Source organism: Aspergillus karnatakaensis (assembly GCF_047715665.1).
Source record: "Aspergillus karnatakaensis strain CBS 102800 unplaced genomic scaffold BJY04scaffold_23, whole genome shotgun sequence".
NCBI classification, from domain to species: domain Eukaryota; kingdom Fungi; phylum Ascomycota; class Eurotiomycetes; order Eurotiales; family Aspergillaceae; genus Aspergillus; species Aspergillus karnatakaensis.
This window is the reverse complement of record NW_027395735.1, coordinates 88,681-108,246: the sequence shown is the minus strand read 5'-3', so window position 1 is coordinate 108,246 and position 19,566 is coordinate 88,681. Positions and strand designations below refer to the sequence as shown.

Here is a 19,566-nt window from a genome sequence, read left to right as displayed (position 1 = left end):
TACAGAGGCTGAAGGAGAGGCAATTAGAACACTAAATGAGCGGAAGTGAAGATGACAGGCATGATAACCGTGATCCAGGCACGGGCAGCTCTTGAAGCTCCGCGTACTGCGTAAAGTCGATCTGGCCCGACCGGGCTCGGATCTTTATTCCACCGAATCCCCTCCCCGGATCGGTCATCCTTGGCCGACCTCGCGGCGCAAGAACAGCAGTCCGCGACAACTTCTTGCTGAGCAATCTATTTCTCATTCCTTCTGGTTTGCTCATATGACCGACAGTAAGTGGCGGAATTTCTTGTTCTACGTGAGCTTGTTAAAAAAGCCCATTTCTGATAGAGTATAGATCTCAGCACAAAGCGGAAAGCTTCGGAGGAGGCTCTTTCCCCAGATTCTCAACAGCAGAGCAAAAAGGCGCGCACAGACTCCCCGGAGAAAGAATTAAAGGTATGGCTAGTTTGCTTCCATATGTGGTGAACCTGCGATTCTAACAACTCTGTGTGCAGACCGAAGATGATCCCCTGGACAAGCCGCCGCTGCGGATTGTTCCGTTCCCCGAGAAGGTGAGCCGCGAACACCGACCACTGATGAGCGAGGCTGATTCCGATATAGCCTGCAGTACTAGAAGAACGTCGAGGCGAAATAGAGTTTCGTGTCGTTAACAATGATGGCTCTCGTGATAGTTTCGTTGTCCTCACTGGGTTGAAATGCATTTTCCAGAAACAGCTTCCCAAGATGCCGAAAGATTATATAGCGCGACTGGTCTATGATAGATCGCACTTGTCGATAGCCATTGTCAAACATCCGCTAGAAGTTGTAGGGTTTGTTCAAACCTATGATCTAGTGCTTGGCCTTTGTTGCTGACGTTGCCGCAGAGGAATCACATATCGCCCGTTCAACAGTCGCAGGTTTGCCGAGATAGTGTTCTGTGCTATCTCCTCTGATCAGCAAGTGAAAGGATATGGCGCACACTTGATGTCTCATCTGAAGGTACCGTAGTCTCATCTTATTTGCCCTGCTCTTTAGATGCTGATCTTGCTGTTTCTAGGACTACGTTAAAGCCACCTCGGATATCATGCATTTCCTGACTTATGCCGATAACTATGCGATTGGATATTTCAAAAAACAGGGATTCACAAAAGAGATACAATTAGACAAGTCAATATGGATGGGTTACATTAAGGATTACGAAGGAGGAACGATTATGCAATGCACAATGCTCCCCAAAATACGATACCTTGAGATTGGACGGATGTTGTTGAAGCAAAAAGAGGCAGTGCATGCGAAAATTCGCGCCTTCAGTCGGTCACATATCATACATCCGCCGCCCAAGGAGTGGAAGCACGGGGCGATCAAGATTGACCCCTTGAACATCCCGGCCATTAAAGAGTCAGGGTGGTCGCCCGATATGGATGAGCTCGCCCGCCAGCCACGCCACGGACCGAACTACAACCAACTCCTTCATCTCCTCAATGATATGCAGAACCACAGCGCTGCCTGGCCGTTTACACAGCCTGTCAACCGGGATGAAGTACCAGACTACTATGAAGTCATCAAGGAGCCGATGGACCTATCAACCATGGAAGAAAAACATGAGAAGGACATGTACCCAACACCCCAAGACTTCATTAAAGATGCCATGTTGATCTTTGACAACTGTCGACGGTACAACAATGAAAGTACACCATATGCTAAGAGTGCGAACAAGCTGGAGAAGTTTATGTGGCAACAGATTCGAAATATTCCTGAGTGGTCGGTAAGTACAATTTGCCCCTTTGAACATAGTTCCTTGGTGTTCTTGATGGCTAATACTTGCGTAGCACCTGGCTGATGGCCACTGACGGACATCTGCTTTTCTCTAATGATGCGGGCGTGTTGGCTTAGGCGGAGTTTTTGGAGGGCGATTTCTATGTTTATGTAGGGCTTTGAATTGTTATAGGAGTGTAGTCTATACCCGGTCAGCATGTGAAGCGAGTGTAATTTTTCATGCTTCTTTCATACCTCTATTCACCTGCAGGTCAAGGGACAGAATCAATTCAATTATATGGGGGGGCCTCGGGAGGGTGGTATGTGATATGTGACCTATCTAGGGATGGATCCTGTCCAGTCACTGGCGAGGATGCAATCTCAGCCTCTGGTCCGCATTAACCTCAAGCATATCCACTCCATACGTAACATCATCCGCTCAGAATGTGTTTCAAGTTTCAACTTGAGGATCCTCTGTTTTCTTTATTTTGGGCTTATTGTTGGCTGGTGGTGGACCCATTTCATTTCGGATAATTATTGAGGCGGGCCGCGTATTGCAGAAGAAACAACTTCGCATTATTATCCTTTCTCTGCTAAGGAGACAGAACTCAGAGCCCTCGTTGCTGGCTGGCTTGGCTCATCCTCCTTCTCCTGCAGCCATCCCCTCCATGCACTTCTGTATGGATTGTGCTTACTTTTCCTGACCTGGCTGCGTTTTGGTGGCTGTTGGTTCCCTGCCTCCAACTTCCTCTCTAGGGAGCTCCTCGCCCAGTCGGCGACCACTTAGCCCTCGCGATCTTTATGTCCACAACCTCACGCCTAATACATCTCGTCATTCTTTAGAGTCGACTGTCGTTTCGCGCACTAGTCTTTCAGGCAAAGCCTTCAATAGACGCCTGGTGACCGAACCGTCACTACTCCGTTCCCTTATTTAGTCCGACACAGTCAACATTCGTTCCCCTTTTCGGCCCCTCGTTTTAGAATTCGAACAACGCCATATCGCGACAATCCCTCAACCACTTGCTTTCCCAATACTCGATTCCAGAATGGCTTCGCCAGGTATGATTGAGCTGGAGCAGCGTAATCGCCTCCCAACGCTCTTCGAGGTTCTTAGTCGTCGGACTCTGGCCCCGGTTGATCTCTTTTCTTTCTACATTTACATGCGCGACCAGCAGCGCTCTGTCGATTATCTAGATTTTTGGTATGCTTAGCGGACCTGGGACTTTCTTGGTATATGGATGTTGATATCGCTTCTTTTTAGGCTGGATGTGTCTCAGCACATGTCGCTGTGCCGCCACTACGTCAGAGAACTCCGCCGCTCGGTTCTTGTAGCAACACCCGACCTAGAAAAGGCCGAGAGTAAGGGATCGTCGACACCTTTGGAGAACTTCGAGAATGTGAATGATATCCCGCTTGTTGAAGCTGGTCCTTCAAGGCTTCGTCATGGCCTGCGCGATCTGGATGACAGGGATGCTGATCAGAGACTATCTGCGTTCCTCCGATCAGATGGTCACTCGTCGCGGCACTCGCCACAAAGCAGCTTAGGCTCACAGCAAGCTGCGTCTCGAACAATGTCGAACGAGCCGCCCTCGCGACCGAGTTTCACTAAGAATGAGTCGAGTTCCCCTGGTCATACTGTGGCGCGCGCGGATATTCGCTCCAGCGCAGAGAAGATACTCTACACATATCTCCTTCCCGGTGCTGAACGAGAAATCGTCTTGCCCGAAGAAATGGTTTCGGGGATTATCAATCTAGTGGAAGACGATGGTAGAGACGACCCCGAGGTGTTTGATCCGGCCAAAGATTATGTATTCCAAGCAATGGAACGCGATGCCTTTCCAGGATTTTTGCAGGCGAAAGCTCTGGGTAATCTGGTTCCATTATCGATCATGGCTCGCTTGACGTTGGCCCTCGTGAGCTTCGGCGGTGGCTTCTGGGGTGCATTCTATGTGGTCTTGCGTGATAAGCCTAGAAACATCCGTTGCTGGGTATGTTATCCCGTTTTCGTATATTGGTTTGATATACTAATTTCGTACAGATAATCCTACCTTTCATAATCGCTTCATATTTCATCGTCTCTTACCAGTATAAGATCGACCCAGTGATGGCGTTTTTGGGGTACAGCGAGTACACCTTTATGAACTGGTCTCCTATCCGCGAGCCATACGTTCGGAAACTTCTAGTCAAACGATCCATTGCCACGGTCCTAATCGCTGCTCTCGTTGCTGCTGCCCTGAGCATTTTATTCATTCTGGTTCCTGGTACGATGCTTTAATTCATTAATACCACACCTCACGGGTAATACGATTTCCTTCTCGATCTCTTCACCATACGCAATTGAGGTAGCCTACCTACGCAGCTGATATGGTGTCTCTACCAACACTCACCGCGCTTCTGTTCAGGCATCCGTGTATTCGCATCAGAATAACACGCTCCTCCTTAAAGCATCCATTTCCTTCAGCATCTGTATCAGCCAACGCCATCTCTTCCATTTTAACCTGCTTGCTAGCTTCTTTGTTTCATCTTCATTATTCTTCCTATAATACCCATTCGCTGCTGGTCTTGTACGTTAGATGACTTTTGCTGAAGCCTTGGTGTTGTGGATATGTCATACCTTTGGTCCTACTGAGTTGATTTGGTAACACGAATGTAATGTAATTGCCGTGGTTTAATTGCCTTCTATGAATTGGTCCACTTTGAATTGAAAACGGGTTTTAGGCCTCGACTTCCCTTTTCAACCTGACGGTTGCCTCAGAGCCCTAAGTTGCATCGCTTTGGATTCGTCTCAAAATCCGAATGCATGCACTTACTACAGAAAGAACGTTGGAATGAAGCTAAAGGCATAAAAAAGTCGAGAGATTTTGCGCGGCAGTGCTCATCTTGCATGATACTAGCATATCCTTAGGCAATGGTATCTGGCTTTCCCGGGGACTCACATTTCTCGAAAAGTATTATAGCTTCTTGCCTAGAAAGCGTTTCGAATGTCTCACGCCCGCACTAGGAAACCCAAATCTAGACCCCGCACCTTCGTCGATATCCATCCCCGAGCCATGCGGATCAAAGTCATTCGAGCTCTCATCAAAGTATCCATCGTCATCAAATTCGCGCTTGTTGCTCCCGCCGCCAAAAAAGTCTCGGTTCCGGAGGCCGAATCCCCTTTGTTTCCAGCCTGCCTTTTGACCACCACCGGCGCCGGAAGAGCCTCCTGATTCGCCAGACTCAGAGGTCCATTTGGCGAGTGTCTTTTCGATGACGATCGTCCGGTTGTGTTCTTTGTCACGACGCTGTGCGGAGTGAGCCCTGATTTTGGCGATCTCGGCTTCAATGTCGCTGACCACGGAACTGCAGCGGGATTCCCAGGCTGTGAGGGTGGAGATCATTGTTGGAAGGGAAGTGGGTTTGACGTCGCGGAGGGGAGCGACGGATGTGACGTTTACGGTTGGCGGAGTTGTCGCGGGGGAGAGGCGAGCGGTAATGAGGGAGGCATAAATAGCTGTTGTGACGAGAGATTCTAGTTCTGAGGGCGCTGAGAGGGAGAGAGAGGTCATTAGAGTATCGTAGGTGAGGGGTTTAGTCGTAGAGGCGAGTGAGAGCAGAGTGAGTAGGCGCAGCTTGCGGGTTTGTGCTTCGTCAAGGGAAGGAAGGTTCGGCGTTTCTTGGTAGTCTTGCCATGTGCCCCAGGAGAAAATCTCGAGGAGGGTTAGATATCCTTGGAATTCGGCGGGTGTGTCTGAAGAGCGGAGGGCTTGAATGGCGGGTCGATCCAAGAGCTCTGCGAAGACGAAGGTGTGTGGGCTTGCTGTTGCATTTGTGATGATGTTCGCAACATATCGCGGTGAGGTGGCGCTGGTTGAGTCGGCAAGTAAGATAAATGATTGAAGGGCTTCAATCGCCCTGCCGTGTACCTGGTCCATCTGCGGTTTGTGTATGTCTCTGGTAGAGATTAGTATTGGAGATAAAGAACGTATGCGTGAGTGGCTTACTAGTTGGGCGTCTATAATAAAGCTCCCGTTTTGTCTGTCATATCAATGTAGGTACTGGCCTAAGGACTGTGCGGGGAGATTGCTTGATGGGTGAATATGGGGTCAATGTAGATCCAGAGCAGTGATGGGAGACAGGAGTGATAGCGGTGTTTGCGCAAGCTGCAAACTAGTCTCCTCAGGCTCCGAGCCATCGAGTGGGGGCTCCATCAGCGCCATGAAGTGTAACAACAACAACATCTTCGACTTCCAAGATTTCACACAAAGTCCACGCAATGGCACAATGCTTCTATCCAACTTGCAACATGATCTACACTATCTTATTATGTACTAGACCGTTGTAGCACAGCGCACAATCAGCCACTGTAGTAGCTATTACCACTCAACTATTGCGACTTGGATGATCGACGAGAGGTACCTCTCACGCAATTCTCGTTCACAATGAGCTTTGCTTAAGGTTGGATCTACGAGCCCTGAACCGATAGTTCATGAAAAAAGGGGTTCATGTGGCAGGTGCCATCAAGTTGACGAAAATTGAAAGGGCTCCCTCCGTGAAGAGGAGATGAAGTCTTCCGAAGCGCTCTTGGTTGCGTATCAAGGAGTATATCCGTACTCTAGGTGAAACCACCAGCTGCCGACGACGTTTCGGAGATAAAGAATCCCTAGTGAGCGCCTCAAGTAGACATCAGTCCGTGCCAATCTCACAGCCTGAGTCTTGAAAAATGAGAGAAACGACCGCGTGTATTTCGTTGATAGGCTATTTGCAGCCTATCTACCAAGGGTATGAGCTCACCTCAGCTGGTACGCTACGTATTCGGAGTAGGCGGGGACACGGTATCTCGTTATTGAGCATTGAGTAAATGAATAGGCGGATGCTAAGATGCTATTGGCGCAGAGGACAGACCCTTGCTAACGATCGGCCGATTTCCATTGTCTTGTGGCATGAAAACTGCACGGAAATGAGGAAGAGGGCGCCAATATGTCGCCAAGCCACTCTGCCTCTCGCCCTCCCAGATTCCAGAAATTCTCCATCATTCTTCGCTCTTGGGGTGGAATGGGAAGAGATACGTATGATCAAATCTTAGCTCTCTATGAGCAAGGATCATCTTTCAATAGCGCTATCCACCCGGTAGTCAACCATACTTTATCCAAAGCTCCCTTGCTGAAGTTTGAACGTTATTGTCATAATTGCGGGCACTACGGGATACTTAATCTGGGTTACATCCCCGACTGAAGTAGCGCAGAGCTGCTGACCTAGGCCAGACTCCGCTGCTTCCGCTCGTCTGAGTAATTCCATTCATTCTTTCCTCTCTGCCTGTCCTCGTCCCACTTCTCTCTTCTCTCGAAAAAGTTCTCATCTTAACGGATGTTCGCCTCTATGCGGTGACCATAGTCTTTTCCGGCTTCTGCCTGGTTTTCGTCGCTCTGTTTAACACGATGGCGGTACCCACTACGATAGCCGCTGCGGGCGACGCCTCGTCCCCGAACCGATCGACGTCGCAAATGGCCACTACCACTGTGAGTGTGGATGGGATGACATGTGGCGCATGCACCTCTGCTGTCGAAGGCGCCTTTAAAGGCGTTGAAGGCGCTGGTGAGGTCTCCGTGAGTTTAATGATGGGAAGGGCCGTGGTCCACCACGATCCTACTATCCTCGCCGCCGAGAAAGTCGCCGAGATGATCGAAGACTGTGGCTTCGATGCCGCTGTACTCTCTACCGACAGCTCCTCGATCCTGACGCAAACCGCAGGCGGTTCTAGCGCGCATGAAACTACTTTCGCGACTACAACATTGGCAGTGGAAGGCATGACATGTGGGGCTTGTACCTCTGCAGTTGAAGGAGGGTTAACAGAGACGCCTGGCGTGCGCTCTGTTAGCGTCTCGCTGCTTTCAGAGCGTGCGGTGGTTGAGCACGACCTATCAACCATTTCGGCGGGCCAAATCGCGGTCATAATCGAGGACCGTGGCTTTGGGGCAAAGGTGCTGGAAACCTTAACCACCAAGAATGATCCTCGAGGATCTCAGGAACCCCTGGAAACCTCGCCGCAGTCGATGGTCACCACCATTGCAATCGAAGGAATGACATGTGGTGCATGCACGTCGAGTGTACAGGCTGCCTTCGACCATGTGGAAGGCCTGATCCAATTCAACATTAGTTTACTAGCCGAGCGAGCAATCATCACCCACCACCCGGATACACTCTCTTCGCAAAAGATTGTCACCTTGGTCGAGGACGCAGGTTTTGATGCGAAAGTCATTTCCGAGGTTCCATCACACTCCCAGAAGGGTAACATCAGTCGAATTACACTTGATCTCCACGGTTTGCGAGACGGCAACGCTGCTGCTGCCCTTGAGGACATCCTCCTACGAAAGCCTGGTATTACTTCGGCGTCTATCACTATTGGAAACTCGCGGATAGCCATTACCTACGACACATCGGTGATCGGGGTGCGTGCGATCGTGGCTGCCATCGAAGCTGAAGGGTATAATGCTCTGCTCACCGACTCTGGTGATAACAACGCGCAATTAGAATCTCTTGCGAAGACCAAAGAGGTCCTGGAATGGAAACGCGCGTTTTTAGTCTCAGTTTCCTTCGCCGTCCCCGTCTTTCTGATCAACATGATACTTCCAATGTATCTGCCTATGATTGATTTCGGTAAATTCAGGCTGATCCCCGGCCTTTACCTTGGAGATGTCACTTGCTTGCTGCTCACGATACCTGTACAGTTTGGCATCGGAAAGCGTTTCTACGTTTCAAGCTATAAATCATTGAAACATCGCGCCCCAACCATGGACGTTCTGGTCATGCTCGGCACTTCGGCAGCCTTTTTCTACAGCGTATTCACTATGGTTGTGGCTATTCTTATGGAGCCTCACAACCGGCCGAACACCGTTTTTGACACCAGTACCATGCTTATCACATTCATCACACTCGGCAGGTGGCTAGAGAACAGAGCTAAAGGCCAGACGTCTGCCGCCCTTTCGCGACTGATGTCTCTTGCCCCATCGATGACCACTATTTATGAAGACCCAATTGCAGCAGAGAAGCTGGCAGAGAAATGGGCCAAGGTAGATCTGGACGAACAAAAACCAACCTCGTCGGATGCAGGTCCGACAGTTAGTCAAAGAGTGATTCCTACCGAGCTCATCGAGGTGGGAGACATCATTGTTCTCCACCCAGGAGACAAAGTCTCTGCGGATGGGATCGTTATTCGAGGCGAGACCTATGTTGACGAGAGTATGATCACTGGTGAGGCTTTGCCGATTCACAAGACGAAGGGCAGTATGGTCATCGCAGGAACCGTGAATGGCACCAGTGCAGTTGACTTGAAGGTCATCCGTACCGGCAAGGACACTCAATTGAGCAAGATCGTGAAGCTGGTTCAGGATGCACAAACAAGTCGTGCGTCGATCCAGCGGATGGCGGACATTGTTGCTGGCTATTTCGTCCCTACAATCATTAGCCTTGGCTTGATTACTTTCTTTGGCTGGATGTTCGTAAGCCACATGTTGCCGAACCCTCCAAAGATATTTGCCGCAGAAGAAGGTGGTGGCAAAGTCATGGTCTGTTTGAAGCTTTGCATATCGGTCATCGTGTTTGCTTGTCCGTGCGCCTTGGGCCTCAGCACCCCAACCGCAGTGATGGTCGGGACTGGCGTTGGTGCGGCACAGGGTATATTGATCAAGGGTGGCGCTGTGCTTGAGAGTGCGACAAAGATTACTCACGTTGTCTTCGACAAGACCGGTACTTTGACGACAGGAAAAATGAGTGTTTCCGAGACGAAGATCGAGCCCCAATGGACTTCAAATGATTGGCGCCGTCGACTCTGGTGGTTGATCGTTGGCCTTGCCGAGATGAACAGCGAACATCCTATCGGAAAGACTATTTACTCTGCAGCAAGGGATGGATCAGGCCACGCAGGCGAGAGCGGACTTCCCGGAAGCCTTGGTGATTTTGATGCCTGTGTTGGTAAGGGCATATCTGCCTTGGTCGAACCGGCTTCCAGTGCCGAACGCACTCGGTACCGTGTACTGATCGGAAACGCGGCTTTTCTGAGTTCAAACGACGTCGTCGTTCCTGAACATGCCGTGCAGGAGCCTGACGCGCCCGGATCCAAGAACTCCCAGGTTGGGATTACTCAAATTCACGTGGCCATTGACGGGCAGTTTGCCGGCACGATCCTACTACAGGATACTGTAAAGGTTACCGCAGTGGCTGCAGTTGCGGCCCTGCATCGGATGGGTATCTCGACTTCGATGATCACTGGAGACGCACATGCCGCTGCTGTATCAATCGCCCAGGCTGTTGGTATACCACTCGAAGCTGTCCACGCCTCTGTTTCACCATCCGACAAGCAGGCCATCATTGCATCCCTTCAGGATACTGGTGACCGCGTTGCCATGGTAGGAGATGGCATCAACGATTCCCCCGCTCTGGCCACTGCATCTGTCGGCATCGCCCTCGCCTCTGGTACGGACGTTGCCATGGAGGCAGCTGACATTGTCCTCATGCGACCTGATGATCTTTTATCTGTGCCAACGAGTCTCGCCCTTTCCCGCTCAGTGTTCAACCGCATCAAGCTCAACCTCATCTGGGCTTGCGCATATAACGTTATAGGCCTCCCATTCGCCATGGGTCTTTTCCTGCCCTTCGGCGGCTTCATGCTTCCCCCTATGGCGGCCGGCGCCGCAATGGCTCTTTCAAGCGTATCCGTTGTCGTAAGCAGTCTTCTTCTGAAATTTTGGAAACGGCCTTCCTGGATGGACGCCGACCTCCTCCAGAAGGAACTCGGCACTGGATCGGACAGCAATTCACAGAAGAACTGGCTCGAGGCTAATCTCTTTTCTGTTGCTCCGCCTAGCGCCACTCGCCAATGGATCCAGGGCGCAGCTACTCGCACATGGTCTTTCTTCACTGGACGACGGTCACAGACAACCCTTGAGCCAACCTACGTCCCTTTACAGACGGTGGAACCAGCTGTATAGTTTCTTGGCAGTTTTTGTGATGTTCTCATAATTTTGTACCCTGATTTCGTAATGATTTGTCCGCAAGATACCTCTCTATATCCGTTTTATGATGTACCCTATAACGATATCCAAAATACTATAGACGAAGCTCCGGTATATTTTATATCGCCTCCACATTGTACCCCGTCCACGCTGGTTGGTCGCTCCCAGTATATATCGGGCCTTCTTCAGAAGACTTATTACTAGAGGCTATTCAACTTGGACTCCTTCTCACAACTACATCTTGCGATTGTCAAATCAGTGAGGCTGCAGCGGTCGTGCCGCAGCAAAGCTCAGTCAATTTGCCTCTGTTGACAAATAATCAACTACGTTCTAAACATTGCCTAACACCGGAATATGGCGCACCAAGCCCACAATATCAGCTGGAAAGGCCTAGCATCCAACCTCAAGTTTAGATGCCAGCATCTCGAATAAGGCACATCACAAACCATCTCCTTGACAGACCAACCTATACTTTCAATGGAATTCTGGACAAGGGAAACAGAACCAATAATTTCCAGAACCATTCATCCGAACCCCTGCGGAACATACATGCTGTGACAGGGCGGAATACTAAGAGACATACGAACCTTCTTCTTTTGATGATATCCCCCTAGATCGTCGAGAGAATCGCAAGATTAGTCCTGTTGTTCATAGACTTCGCAGGGCTTCTGGTAGGCGACTAGCTAGTTAAGATAACCGAGAAGAACTAGGGAAGTACCTAACGTTTCCTGGAGGCTGATGATCCGGTGTAATATGTGCGCTGGCGCGTTGAGGGTGGGGATTAATTGACAAGAGGAACTCTTGGAAACGCTGGAGAGGTAGGTTTCTCTGCAAGAATAATCAGGAACTGAAGTGGGCTCCGCATTGCCGAGCAGGCTTCATTGTGCAATCACTCTTAAGGAAGAGTGGCGTGTGAAAATGTCGCTGGATGTTATAATTCAGATCATCATTCATGATAAAATCAGGCACTAACAAATCCAAATATCAAACAACTTAGGGCTAAGCCATCTCCGTCCGTATAAGTCTTTCTCGTCCCACCCCTAGTACTCATAAATGTGAATAAGCTCCAAAAAAGTCTACTTATTCCCCTCAGCACTCTGCGAGATAGTTGGCTCATCAGAGAGCGTAATATCCCCATCGCCATCCTTCCCATCCTTTGCCGCCGCAGATGCAATAACAGACTCCACTGTTGCATCCGCAGTTCCGGATTCTGTGGGCTCCTGCGAAAAGCTAGCTTGCCCTGGTTCCTGACCTTCAGCCGCCTCCCCGCCAATAGTCATCTCCTGATCCTCGTCCTCGGCTTTTGTCCCGGGCTCCGCAGCTGTATTCAGCAGCGTCATTTCAACGCCTTTCCCATCCTGAAGACCCATATCGTGGACGCCGAGGAGGGAGGGGCCGCGAGCATGCGGGATTTCATCCGTGGGAATTTCCTCCGTTGGTTCGGCTGCAATCTCACCTTCGATGAGAGTCGGATTCTCGGGGGCAGCTTGGGCGGGGTCGGCGGGTTGTGTGAGGAGTTGGTTCTGGAGGGTTTCGGCTGAGTTTGAGGCGGAGGCTGTGGTCGTTATTGATGCTGTGGGTGCTTGTCAGATCTTATACAGAGAGAGAGATAGAAAGAGAGAAAGAAGAATAGAAGGAGAGAGGAGTGGGGTTAAACTGACCATCATCCAGAGCAGACCCCTCAGGACCGGGTGAGGAAGCAGACGCGTTATTTAGCCATGGTATTGGTGTAAGAAGGGCTCCTCCAAGACTTTCGTCACTGCCGAATGTTGTGTCTGATACGATGAAGGCATTCTCTGTGCCGTTTAAGGTTCCGTTGGCTTGCGGCTGGGCTGTAGCAGCGACGCTTTGCATTGGAAGTGGGAAGATATCCGCGCTGCTAGTGACCGAGACGACGCGGTCCAGGGCGCGCAGATAAGCTGGGAGTGTTCGGTAGTGAGCATTGGGGCGGAGAATAAGTTCTGATAGACGCTGAATCGTATGAGGAGGTTTGGATGTGAAAAGAGACCGCAGTGTTGACTGGATGGACTGAAGGATAAGAAGGAGGGGTACGGGAAGGGTTGTATTTGCAACAGCGGCCTGAGAAGCAGGTTGCGAGTCTGGGATACGCTCGGTAGAAGACGGAGGGAGCAAGGAGGATGGTGGTGGCCGGGGAGGCGTCTGGAGATCTGGCGGGGCGGCGTTCTCCTTGTTGCTGCTGGAGGGGATCGGATTTGGGTCGTGGAGGAAGGAAGGGGTAGGATTCAGGTATTGCTGATTAAATTGGAGTGAAGAAGCCTCGGGAGGAGCCGCAGGCATTGGAAAGACATTGTAGATGATCTGTTGTGGTATTCTTAGCTCTCATGACAAGTGTCCGCGGCGCAGTGACATGTGCATACGTATTCCAGTCGCTCGAGCAGCGGTTCGACAATGCCGGGCCATTTCTCACTGGATTGAGGTGTTAGAGCCTGCGTAGATCTTGGGCTGCATAGGAGCTATTAAGGGGCGGCATACAGATCCATTGAACCGCCATTGGCGGCTATCTCCAAGCTCTCTTCATCTGTTGGATGACGACGTTAGTCGGCGGCTTCAAGGGAGGGGTCACTACAAGGCAGAGGTTCTTGCAGTATTCGGATAATAATGCGAGAAGCTCGATCAAGAGAGTCATACCTAGCGACATTTCTCCCGGGGTGTGTTGAGGCACAGGGCCAAGTCGGGGTGATGGGAAGACAAGCTTCAGGAACGCGCGCTGCTTGCGATGCGATAAATGGATCCATGCATAATTCATAATTCATAATTACCGTACAGCTCGTCATTTATTGCGGGGATCGGCGGCTCTCCCGCTAGTTTACGGCTGTTGATTGGCCAGCAGCAACAGAGCTTATCGTGCTTCTCACGTGATGATATGCTCTTTTTCAATTTTTCCTCATTGGGCCGATTGCGGAGCAACGGAGGGGCACAAGTTGGTGATTCATCTCGACTCTAAAGACTCTTTTCTTTGCATTTTCTTCAACATCCCCCGCAATTCAATATGTGGAACGATCGCAAAGTCGGCGTCCTTGGCGGAGGCCAGCTCGGCCGCATGTTCGTCGAGTCCGCAAACCGCCTCAACGTCCAAGTCAACGTCCTCGATGCGGAGAATTCCCCGGCTAAGCAGATCAGTTTCCACGATGGCCATGTCACCGGCTCATTCAAGGAGCGCGAAGCAGTGCAGGAACTGGCGAAAAAGTGCGACGTGATTACGGCCGAGATTGAGCATGTCGATACCTATGCTCTGGAGGAGGTTGCATCACAGGTCAAGATTGAGCCTAGCTGGAAGTCAATTCGCACGATCCAGAACAAGTTCAACCAGAAGGAGCATCTTGCTAAGTTCGGCATTCCTATGGCGGAGCATCGCGAACTTCTTGAAAACACCCCGGAGGAATTGGCCAAAGCCGGTGAACAATTGGGATACCCGTTGATGCTGAAGTCGAAGACCATGGCTTATGACGGGCGCGGTGAGTTGCACATCTAGCATTGAGCTCAATCGCAACTAGATCTCTAACAAGCATACTCTAAATAGGAAACTTCCGCGTCAACTCGAAAGACGACATCCTAGAAGCCCTCGAGTTCCTCAAAGGTCGCCCACTATACGCAGAGAAATGGGCCTACTTCCAGAAGGTTGTCATACTTATGCTCTCAACAAGCCCTCTCTAATACAATCTCATTGCAGGAACTCGCCGTCATGGTCATAAAAACCAAAGAGTCCGTTCTCTCCTACCCCACTGTCGAGACCGTCCAAGAAGACTCCATCTGCAAGCTCGTTTACGCCCCTGCCCGCAACGTCTCCGACAAAATCAACCAAGCCGCACAAAAGCTCGCCCGGAAAGCCGTCGCAACATTCGAAGGGCAAGGCGCTTTTGGTGTCGAAATGTTCCTCCTAAACGATAACAGCTTGATCCTCTGCGAGCTTGCCTCCCGAGTCCACAACTCCGGCCACTACACCATTGAAGGCTGCGCCCTCTCGCAATTCGATACCCACCTCCGCGCAATCCTTGACCTCCCCATTCCCCCAGAGAGCCTTCAAATCCGCCAACCCTCCATCATGCTCAACATCATCGGCGGCTCCGAACCGGACACCCACCTCAAAGCCGCGGAGGCCGCTCTCTCCATCCCAAACGCATCCATCCACCTCTACAGCAAAGGCGCGGCCAAACCAGGCCGCAAGATGGGCCATATTACAGTCACCGCTGCCACGATGCACGAGGCCGAAACCCATATCCAACCACTCATCGACGTCGTCGATAAGATCCGCTCTCAACGCTCGGATATCAAGACCCAGCCCGCACCCTCCGGCCTCACCCCCCCACCACCACAAGTCGCCGTCGTCATGGGCTCAGACAGTGACCTGAAGACTCTTGTTCCTGGCTTGAAGCTGCTACGTGATACATTCGGCCTCGAACCAGCTGTCGATATCACCTCAGCCCACCGCACGCCCACATTCATGGCCGAATACGCCGCCTCCGCTGCGTCAAAGGGCATCAAGGTTATTATCGCGGCCGCCGGCGGCGCAGCCCATCTCCCCGGCATGGCAGCCGCACATACAGCCCTCCCCGTCATCGGTGTCCCCGTCAAGGGCTCATCACTCGACGGAGTGGACAGCCTTTACAGCATCGTGCAAATGCCGAGAGGTATGTTTTCTCTTTCAAACTCCACACATTGTACATGTACTGATATTGATTCATAAACAGGGGTCCCTGTCGCTACAGTCGGCATCAACAACAGCATTAATGCGGCCCTGCTCGCAGCCCGAATTATCGGTGCCTTTGACCCGGCTATCCAGGCGAAGGTCGAGGCCTATGCGGAGAGCGCGAGGGCCGAGAACATGGAGCTGAAGAATACGAAGATGCAGGAACTCGGATGGGAGAAGTATTTTGCGCAGATGTAGATGTTTTCTCAGATGTAATATCTTAAGGAAGCAATTGAAAGAGGGAATGACATTTGGCTGGGAAATTCGGAAGGAAAAAAAGTATATAGAGTATTGATTGATGAATTAATAGAAGCGGTTTTACTTTTACCTCCGGCGTGGGTCACTGGGATGTCTCTGTAGGGGGGTTTGGGTTTCCATTTTTGTGAACGAGCGTACCTCATTAGACAAATTACAGTAAAAGATATTAGAGATATAGAAGAATAGAGTATAGAGCGGACTCGATTGAAACTAGATAAAGAGACCAAGTAGAGACATAGCGCATCATTCATAAAATACAGGGAAATCTCATCGACAGGATACAAAAAGTAGACAAAATCAGAACGTTTGCGACGATTAGGTATTCAGTACAGGAGGAGAAATAATCACAAGACATAGGAAATGTGTTGGTAGAGTGTTACAGCGCATTTAAGCGGTCTGAGGGTTGAACGTAGTGTGGGTTCCAGTGAGAGAGGAGATATCCTGGGCGGGCTTGCCGTTGGCATGACCGTTAGCATGGCCGTTAGCATGGCCATTGGCGTGACCGTTGCTAAAGATAGGGTCAAAGTGCTTGGAGTGGCCATTGGTAACTGCAGTGCTGCCGTTGGCGAGCGACTGGGCAGTTAGGGTTGGGCCACCAATTGGGCCACCGACTGCGGGGCCGCCGTCAGTGAGACGGTCGGTAGCAAGAGCACCACCAGTGGTGATAGGGCCTTGGGGGGCGGCAGCAACACCGTCGGCGGCGGTTCCAGTGGTCTGTCGATCACGGAGCTTGCTCTCAGCGGTAGTGTGAGGCTTCCGGGTGATGTCGTCGGGCTTGGGGATGTTGGTGGATTCGGAGGCAGAGCCGATGGTGAAGATGGGGGATTCCCAGCGCTCACCCTTGCGGGCAATTTCATCGTACTCGGTAGCCTTGGTGGTGATGCCACCGGGGAGCTTAATGTCGGGGAACAAGGAGCCCTTGAGGGTGGTGGTGGTCTGCACCTTGGTGTCGCGCTGAGCGACCTGCTGGGCTTGCTGTCTGCCTTGCTCAAGCTTGGAGCGCACGGCGTTGAGGTAGCGGTTGTAGATGTTGGGTGCATCCTGAGGGTTCTCCCGGACCTGCCCCTTCACGCGTTCAGCCTCGGTGTACACATCGTAGGCGAATGCGTCACCCTTCTGGAACGCCTCGCGGATCTGCTGCTCAAGAACCTTCTGGACGACGGGGCGAACAGTGCGGAAAAGCAGAGGCTTGAAGACGCTGAAGAGAACCTTATGCTTAGACTTCTTGAGCTTGATGTCGATCTCGTCAATCTTGACAGTGACCTTGTCAAGCTTCACGAAGTTCTGGCGGTCCTTCTTCTGGGCGGTAGATGCAGCAATCTTAAACGAGAAGCCCTCGCCTCCCAGGAAGATATCCATGATACCAGTGTCAGTGATGGAGGGGAATCCCTGCTTCTTGTTGATGTAGTAGCTAACATCTCGAAGGTCTGCCTGGATACCAGAGGCGGAGATCATGAGCTTGTTGTCCTTCTTGCTGCTGACCTTCTTGCGGCCCCAGCGGAAGTAGTTGTCACTTCCGAACTCAACGGCGTTGGGCATCAGGTTGTCGCTCTCGACAACAAGGTTCTCGATGACCACATCGGCCATAGGGTCGGACACCTCGATGCGAGGGATAGGCACATAGCGGATGTTCTCAAAGACAGCTGGGAGGATGACCTCGCTGACGTCCTTGACAAGGTGCTTCTTGAACTTGACGGTACCGTTCTCATCGCGGCCAAGGTCGTTGAAGAGCTTCTGGATGGAATCGCCAAAGGCCCTGTTTTGAGGGTCACGGTTGAACTGATCACCGAGGAACTTGGTCTCGTCGAGGATGCGGTCGGTGTGGTTCCTGTAGCGATCACGGAGCAAGAACCGACCGTGCTCGGCGAGATCGTCGTACTGGCGGTTCCAATCATCCTCCATGATGAAGCCCTGCTGCTGCAGGGTCTTGCGAATAAATTGGTTCATGTTCTTAAACCAACCCTTGAGTTCAGGGTCCTTGTCTGCATCGCGATAGATGTTCTCCAATGCATCAAAGAAGTCATCCAGAGAGGTGCTGTTGGCAAAACGCTCAATCAAGGTCTATTGCTGATTAGTGTATTGTTCTGGTATTTTAAATTGGTTGACTTACGCGAAGGTTCTTCTCCATTCTTTGGACTGGGCCCTGTCCTCGGGTACCTTGAACACTGCTAGTACCTTGCTGAGCAGTGTGTCTTGAGCGGCTGCCGTACTTCTCAGCTAGATCGAGCAGAGACTCGATGGCTTGCTGGTCTGGATAGAATGCGTTAGCATCAACGGAGCATACAAAGATTCATAGTAATGAACTTACAATCACGGTGACCCTGGATCTCGAGAACCATCTTCTTCAGACGCCAGATGGTCTGGTCACGACGCTCCTGAGGGATCTTGTTGGATAGGTAGTTCTGGGCTCTGCTGCGGTACTCTTGGGTGCGATCTCTGGCTTCTTGCCTCTGGTCCTCAGGAACCTTCGCCTTGGCGTGGTCAAGAGCGGCATTGACGCCAGTGTTGGGGTCAACATCGGAGGTATCAGTGGGCCGCTGGCCGCCAGTTGCAGCCTGGGCGCCAGTGTTGGTGACATCAGATGCTTCTTGCTTCTTTGTGAATGTCAGTATAGCACTGGTCTGGTAGGGGTGTGGGACGTACGGCGCGGTCCTTGTTAAAGCGAGACTTGAACTGGTCGCGGTATCCAGAGACGTCGGGCTTCTCATGCCAGACATTGTCTTCGGCGGGCTGGTCGATCTGCGCGAGCTGGTCCTCCGACGGGCGGACCTTGTTCGCGGCCTTCTGCGAGGCATCGCCAGCGATGTCGCGGGCAATAGTCAAGGCATCGTTCACTTCGCAATATATTAGCGTCGCATCACACTACAAGCAGGAAGCGACTTACAGAGCTTGCGGAACTCGCCATTGGTGATGACGAGCGTTCCGAGAGACTTCAGTCCTTCTCTAGCACGAGCGGCATCTTGTTCGGCAGACTCTCTGCTTACAGCAACATCGGGCCTCTGCACATCGTCTGCCTTGATATTCTCAGCATCGTAGATGAATTCTTGGAGTAATTGGCCGTCATTCTTGCTGAGGATGAGCTTCTTCGCTTCTTCAATAACAACACGGAGATCCTCGACAAGAACACGACCTTCTTCTGACAACTTCTGCGATGGTTTTGATAGCGCCTTGGAGGAGAGCGCACTGTTTAGGGCGACATCGGCTTGTTTGTTCTGTTGACAGAGTCAGTTAGTATGTATCTCGTGATCAGCTTGTGGGGAGATGAGCCTTACAGATGGAAGCTTGCCATAGGCAAAGGCCTTGTAAATGCCGAACAGCTGCAGCTTTTGGTTGATATCCTTCTCCTTCTGCCTCGTATCGGTGGGAACATTGACCGCGCGGGAAGGCATGATGAAAGACGTAATAAGCGATCAACAGCAGTAAGCGAGATCAATTAGGTTATTAGGTATGGGGGACGTGTTTATTCCACGGGGTATCTGATATTGGGGTATCGGGGGGTATCGAATGTATCGTCCAATTGATATTGCAGACGAGGAAAACAAAATAGTAAGGGGGTATTCAAGGGATGCGTAACCGGGGTATCACGGGTATCACTGGAATGAATCTTTTGATTATAGGAATGGAATGTAGGAGGAAGAAATCAGGGGGGACGAGGAGAGTAAGGAACTTAAGAAGCATAAGACTTCGAGCACCTGGAACTGTTGCTCTTGACGTCACAGTGTCGTTGGTCGTGCAACGGGCTGAGGAGGTGAAGATCGAGACGGAGTATAACAGTCAAGCATGAGATCATCCCAATGCTCTGGTCGAATTACAGTGGGAAGCTAGCAGGATCAGCGCCAGCGCGATCGAGCCACTAAACTTTCTCTCGCT

The 19,566-nt window shown here is 51.2% G+C and overlaps 8 protein-coding genes across 8 annotated transcripts; 4 read left to right on the top strand and 4 right to left on the bottom strand.

Annotated features, from left to right (window-relative positions):
* The first annotated feature begins 118 nt into the window (after positions 1 to 118).
* gcnE (histone acetyltransferase GCN5) lies at positions 119 to 2,212 on the top strand. The gene is made up of 8 exons (XM_073711210.1): positions 119 to 275; positions 341 to 441; positions 501 to 557; positions 607 to 815; positions 870 to 984; positions 1,043 to 1,750; positions 1,815 to 1,942; positions 1,996 to 2,212. The coding sequence occupies exons 1-7, from the start codon at positions 266 to 268 to the stop codon at positions 1,833 to 1,835; spliced, it is 1,221 nt and encodes a 406-aa protein (XP_073571396.1). The 5' UTR covers positions 119 to 265; the 3' UTR covers positions 1,836 to 1,942; positions 1,996 to 2,212.
* rgsB (putative RGS domain protein (Rax1)) lies at positions 2,213 to 4,405 on the top strand. The gene is made up of 3 exons (XM_073711209.1): positions 2,213 to 2,941; positions 3,002 to 3,728; positions 3,779 to 4,405. The coding sequence occupies exons 1-3, from the start codon at positions 2,787 to 2,789 to the stop codon at positions 4,013 to 4,015; spliced, it is 1,119 nt and encodes a 372-aa protein (XP_073571395.1). The 5' UTR covers positions 2,213 to 2,786; the 3' UTR covers positions 4,016 to 4,405.
* Positions 4,406 to 4,504: 99 nt separating this feature from the next.
* Positions 4,505 to 5,824, bottom strand: BJY04DRAFT_55354 (uncharacterized protein). Its single transcript, XM_073720631.1, has 2 exons — positions 5,724 to 5,824; positions 4,505 to 5,673 (listed from the first exon to the last, which is right to left on the bottom strand). The coding sequence occupies exon 2, from the start codon at positions 5,652 to 5,654 to the stop codon at positions 4,692 to 4,694; it is 963 nt and encodes a 320-aa protein (XP_073571394.1). The 5' UTR covers positions 5,655 to 5,673; positions 5,724 to 5,824; the 3' UTR covers positions 4,505 to 4,691.
* Positions 5,825 to 6,973: 1,149 nt separating this feature from the next.
* BJY04DRAFT_188379 (uncharacterized protein) lies at positions 6,974 to 7,829 on the bottom strand. Its single transcript, XM_073711208.1, has one exon. It carries the CDS (start codon positions 7,670 to 7,672, stop codon positions 7,097 to 7,099), a length of 576 nt encoding a protein of 191 aa, XP_073571393.1. The 5' UTR covers positions 7,673 to 7,829; the 3' UTR covers positions 6,974 to 7,096.
* On the top strand, positions 7,805 to 10,916 carry ctpA (Cu(2+)-transporting P-type ATPase CCC2). The gene has a single exon (XM_073711207.1). The coding sequence runs from the start codon at positions 8,340 to 8,342 to the stop codon at positions 10,704 to 10,706; it is 2,367 nt and encodes a 788-aa protein (XP_073571392.1). The 5' UTR covers positions 7,805 to 8,339; the 3' UTR covers positions 10,707 to 10,916.
* A 745-nt stretch (positions 10,917 to 11,661) lies between these two features.
* Positions 11,662 to 13,420, bottom strand: BJY04DRAFT_188375 (uncharacterized protein). The gene is made up of 5 exons (XM_073711206.1): positions 13,380 to 13,420; positions 13,224 to 13,269; positions 13,109 to 13,157; positions 12,392 to 13,049; positions 11,662 to 12,303 (listed from the first exon to the last, which is right to left on the bottom strand). The coding sequence occupies exons 1-5, from the start codon at positions 13,387 to 13,389 to the stop codon at positions 11,807 to 11,809; spliced, it is 1,260 nt and encodes a 419-aa protein (XP_073571391.1). The 5' UTR covers positions 13,390 to 13,420; the 3' UTR covers positions 11,662 to 11,806.
* A 320-nt stretch (positions 13,421 to 13,740) lies between these two features.
* Positions 13,741 to 15,755, top strand: BJY04DRAFT_227701 (phosphoribosylaminoimidazole carboxylase ADE2; the record flags this gene model as incomplete). Its single annotated transcript, XM_073718691.1, has 4 exons — positions 13,741 to 14,206; positions 14,272 to 14,369; positions 14,422 to 15,379; positions 15,440 to 15,755. The coding sequence occupies 4 exons, from the start codon at positions 13,741 to 13,743 to the stop codon at positions 15,634 to 15,636; spliced, it is 1,719 nt and encodes a 572-aa protein (XP_073571390.1). The 3' UTR covers positions 15,637 to 15,755.
* A 45-nt stretch (positions 15,756 to 15,800) lies between these two features.
* BJY04DRAFT_55295 (uncharacterized protein) lies at positions 15,801 to 19,561 on the bottom strand. Its single transcript, XM_073720630.1, has 6 exons — positions 18,969 to 19,561; positions 18,581 to 18,908; positions 18,340 to 18,530; positions 18,005 to 18,290; positions 17,807 to 17,946; positions 15,801 to 17,757 (listed from the first exon to the last, which is right to left on the bottom strand). The coding sequence occupies exons 1-6, from the start codon at positions 19,083 to 19,085 to the stop codon at positions 16,084 to 16,086; spliced, it is 2,736 nt and encodes a 911-aa protein (XP_073571389.1). The 5' UTR covers positions 19,086 to 19,561; the 3' UTR covers positions 15,801 to 16,083.
* Positions 19,562 to 19,566: the final 5 nt, after the last annotated feature.

Coding starts and splice junctions, on each gene's coding strand:
- gcnE (XM_073711210.1), top strand. Junction 558..606: donor TTGTTCCGTTCCCCGAGAAG/GTGAGCCGCGAA, acceptor ATTCCGATATAG/CCTGCAGTACTAGAAGAACG. Junction 816..869: donor CATCCGCTAGAAGTTGTAGG/GTTTGTTCAAAC, acceptor ACGTTGCCGCAG/AGGAATCACATATCGCCCGT.
- rgsB (XM_073711209.1), top strand. CDS start 2,787: ATGGCTTCGCCAGGTATGATTGAGCTGGAGCAGCGTAATCGCCTCCCA. Junction 2,942..3,001: donor GTCGATTATCTAGATTTTTG/GTATGCTTAGCG, acceptor GCTTCTTTTTAG/GCTGGATGTGTCTCAGCACA. Junction 3,729..3,778: donor CTAGAAACATCCGTTGCTGG/GTATGTTATCCC, acceptor AATTTCGTACAG/ATAATCCTACCTTTCATAAT.
- BJY04DRAFT_55354 (XM_073720631.1), bottom strand. CDS start 5,654: ATGGACCAGGTACACGGCAGGGCGATTGAAGCCCTTCAATCATTTATC.
- BJY04DRAFT_188379 (XM_073711208.1), bottom strand. CDS start 7,672: ATGACCGCGATTTGGCCCGCCGAAATGGTTGATAGGTCGTGCTCAACC.
- ctpA (XM_073711207.1), top strand. CDS start 8,340: ATGATACTTCCAATGTATCTGCCTATGATTGATTTCGGTAAATTCAGG.
- BJY04DRAFT_188375 (XM_073711206.1), bottom strand. Junction 13,050..13,108: donor TGCTCGAGCGACTGGAATAC/GTATGCACATGT, acceptor ATACCACAACAG/ATCATCTACAATGTCTTTCC. Junction 12,304..12,391: donor GGGGTCTGCTCTGGATGATG/GTCAGTTTAACC, acceptor AAGCACCCACAG/CATCAATAACGACCACAGCC.
- BJY04DRAFT_55295 (XM_073720630.1), bottom strand. CDS start 19,085: ATGCCTTCCCGCGCGGTCAATGTTCCCACCGATACGAGGCAGAAGGAG. Junction 18,291..18,339: donor GCTTTAACAAGGACCGCGCC/GTACGTCCCACA, acceptor ACATTCACAAAG/AAGCAAGAAGCATCTGATGT. Junction 17,947..18,004: donor GATCCAGGGTCACCGTGATT/GTAAGTTCATTA, acceptor CATTCTATCCAG/ACCAGCAAGCCATCGAGTCT.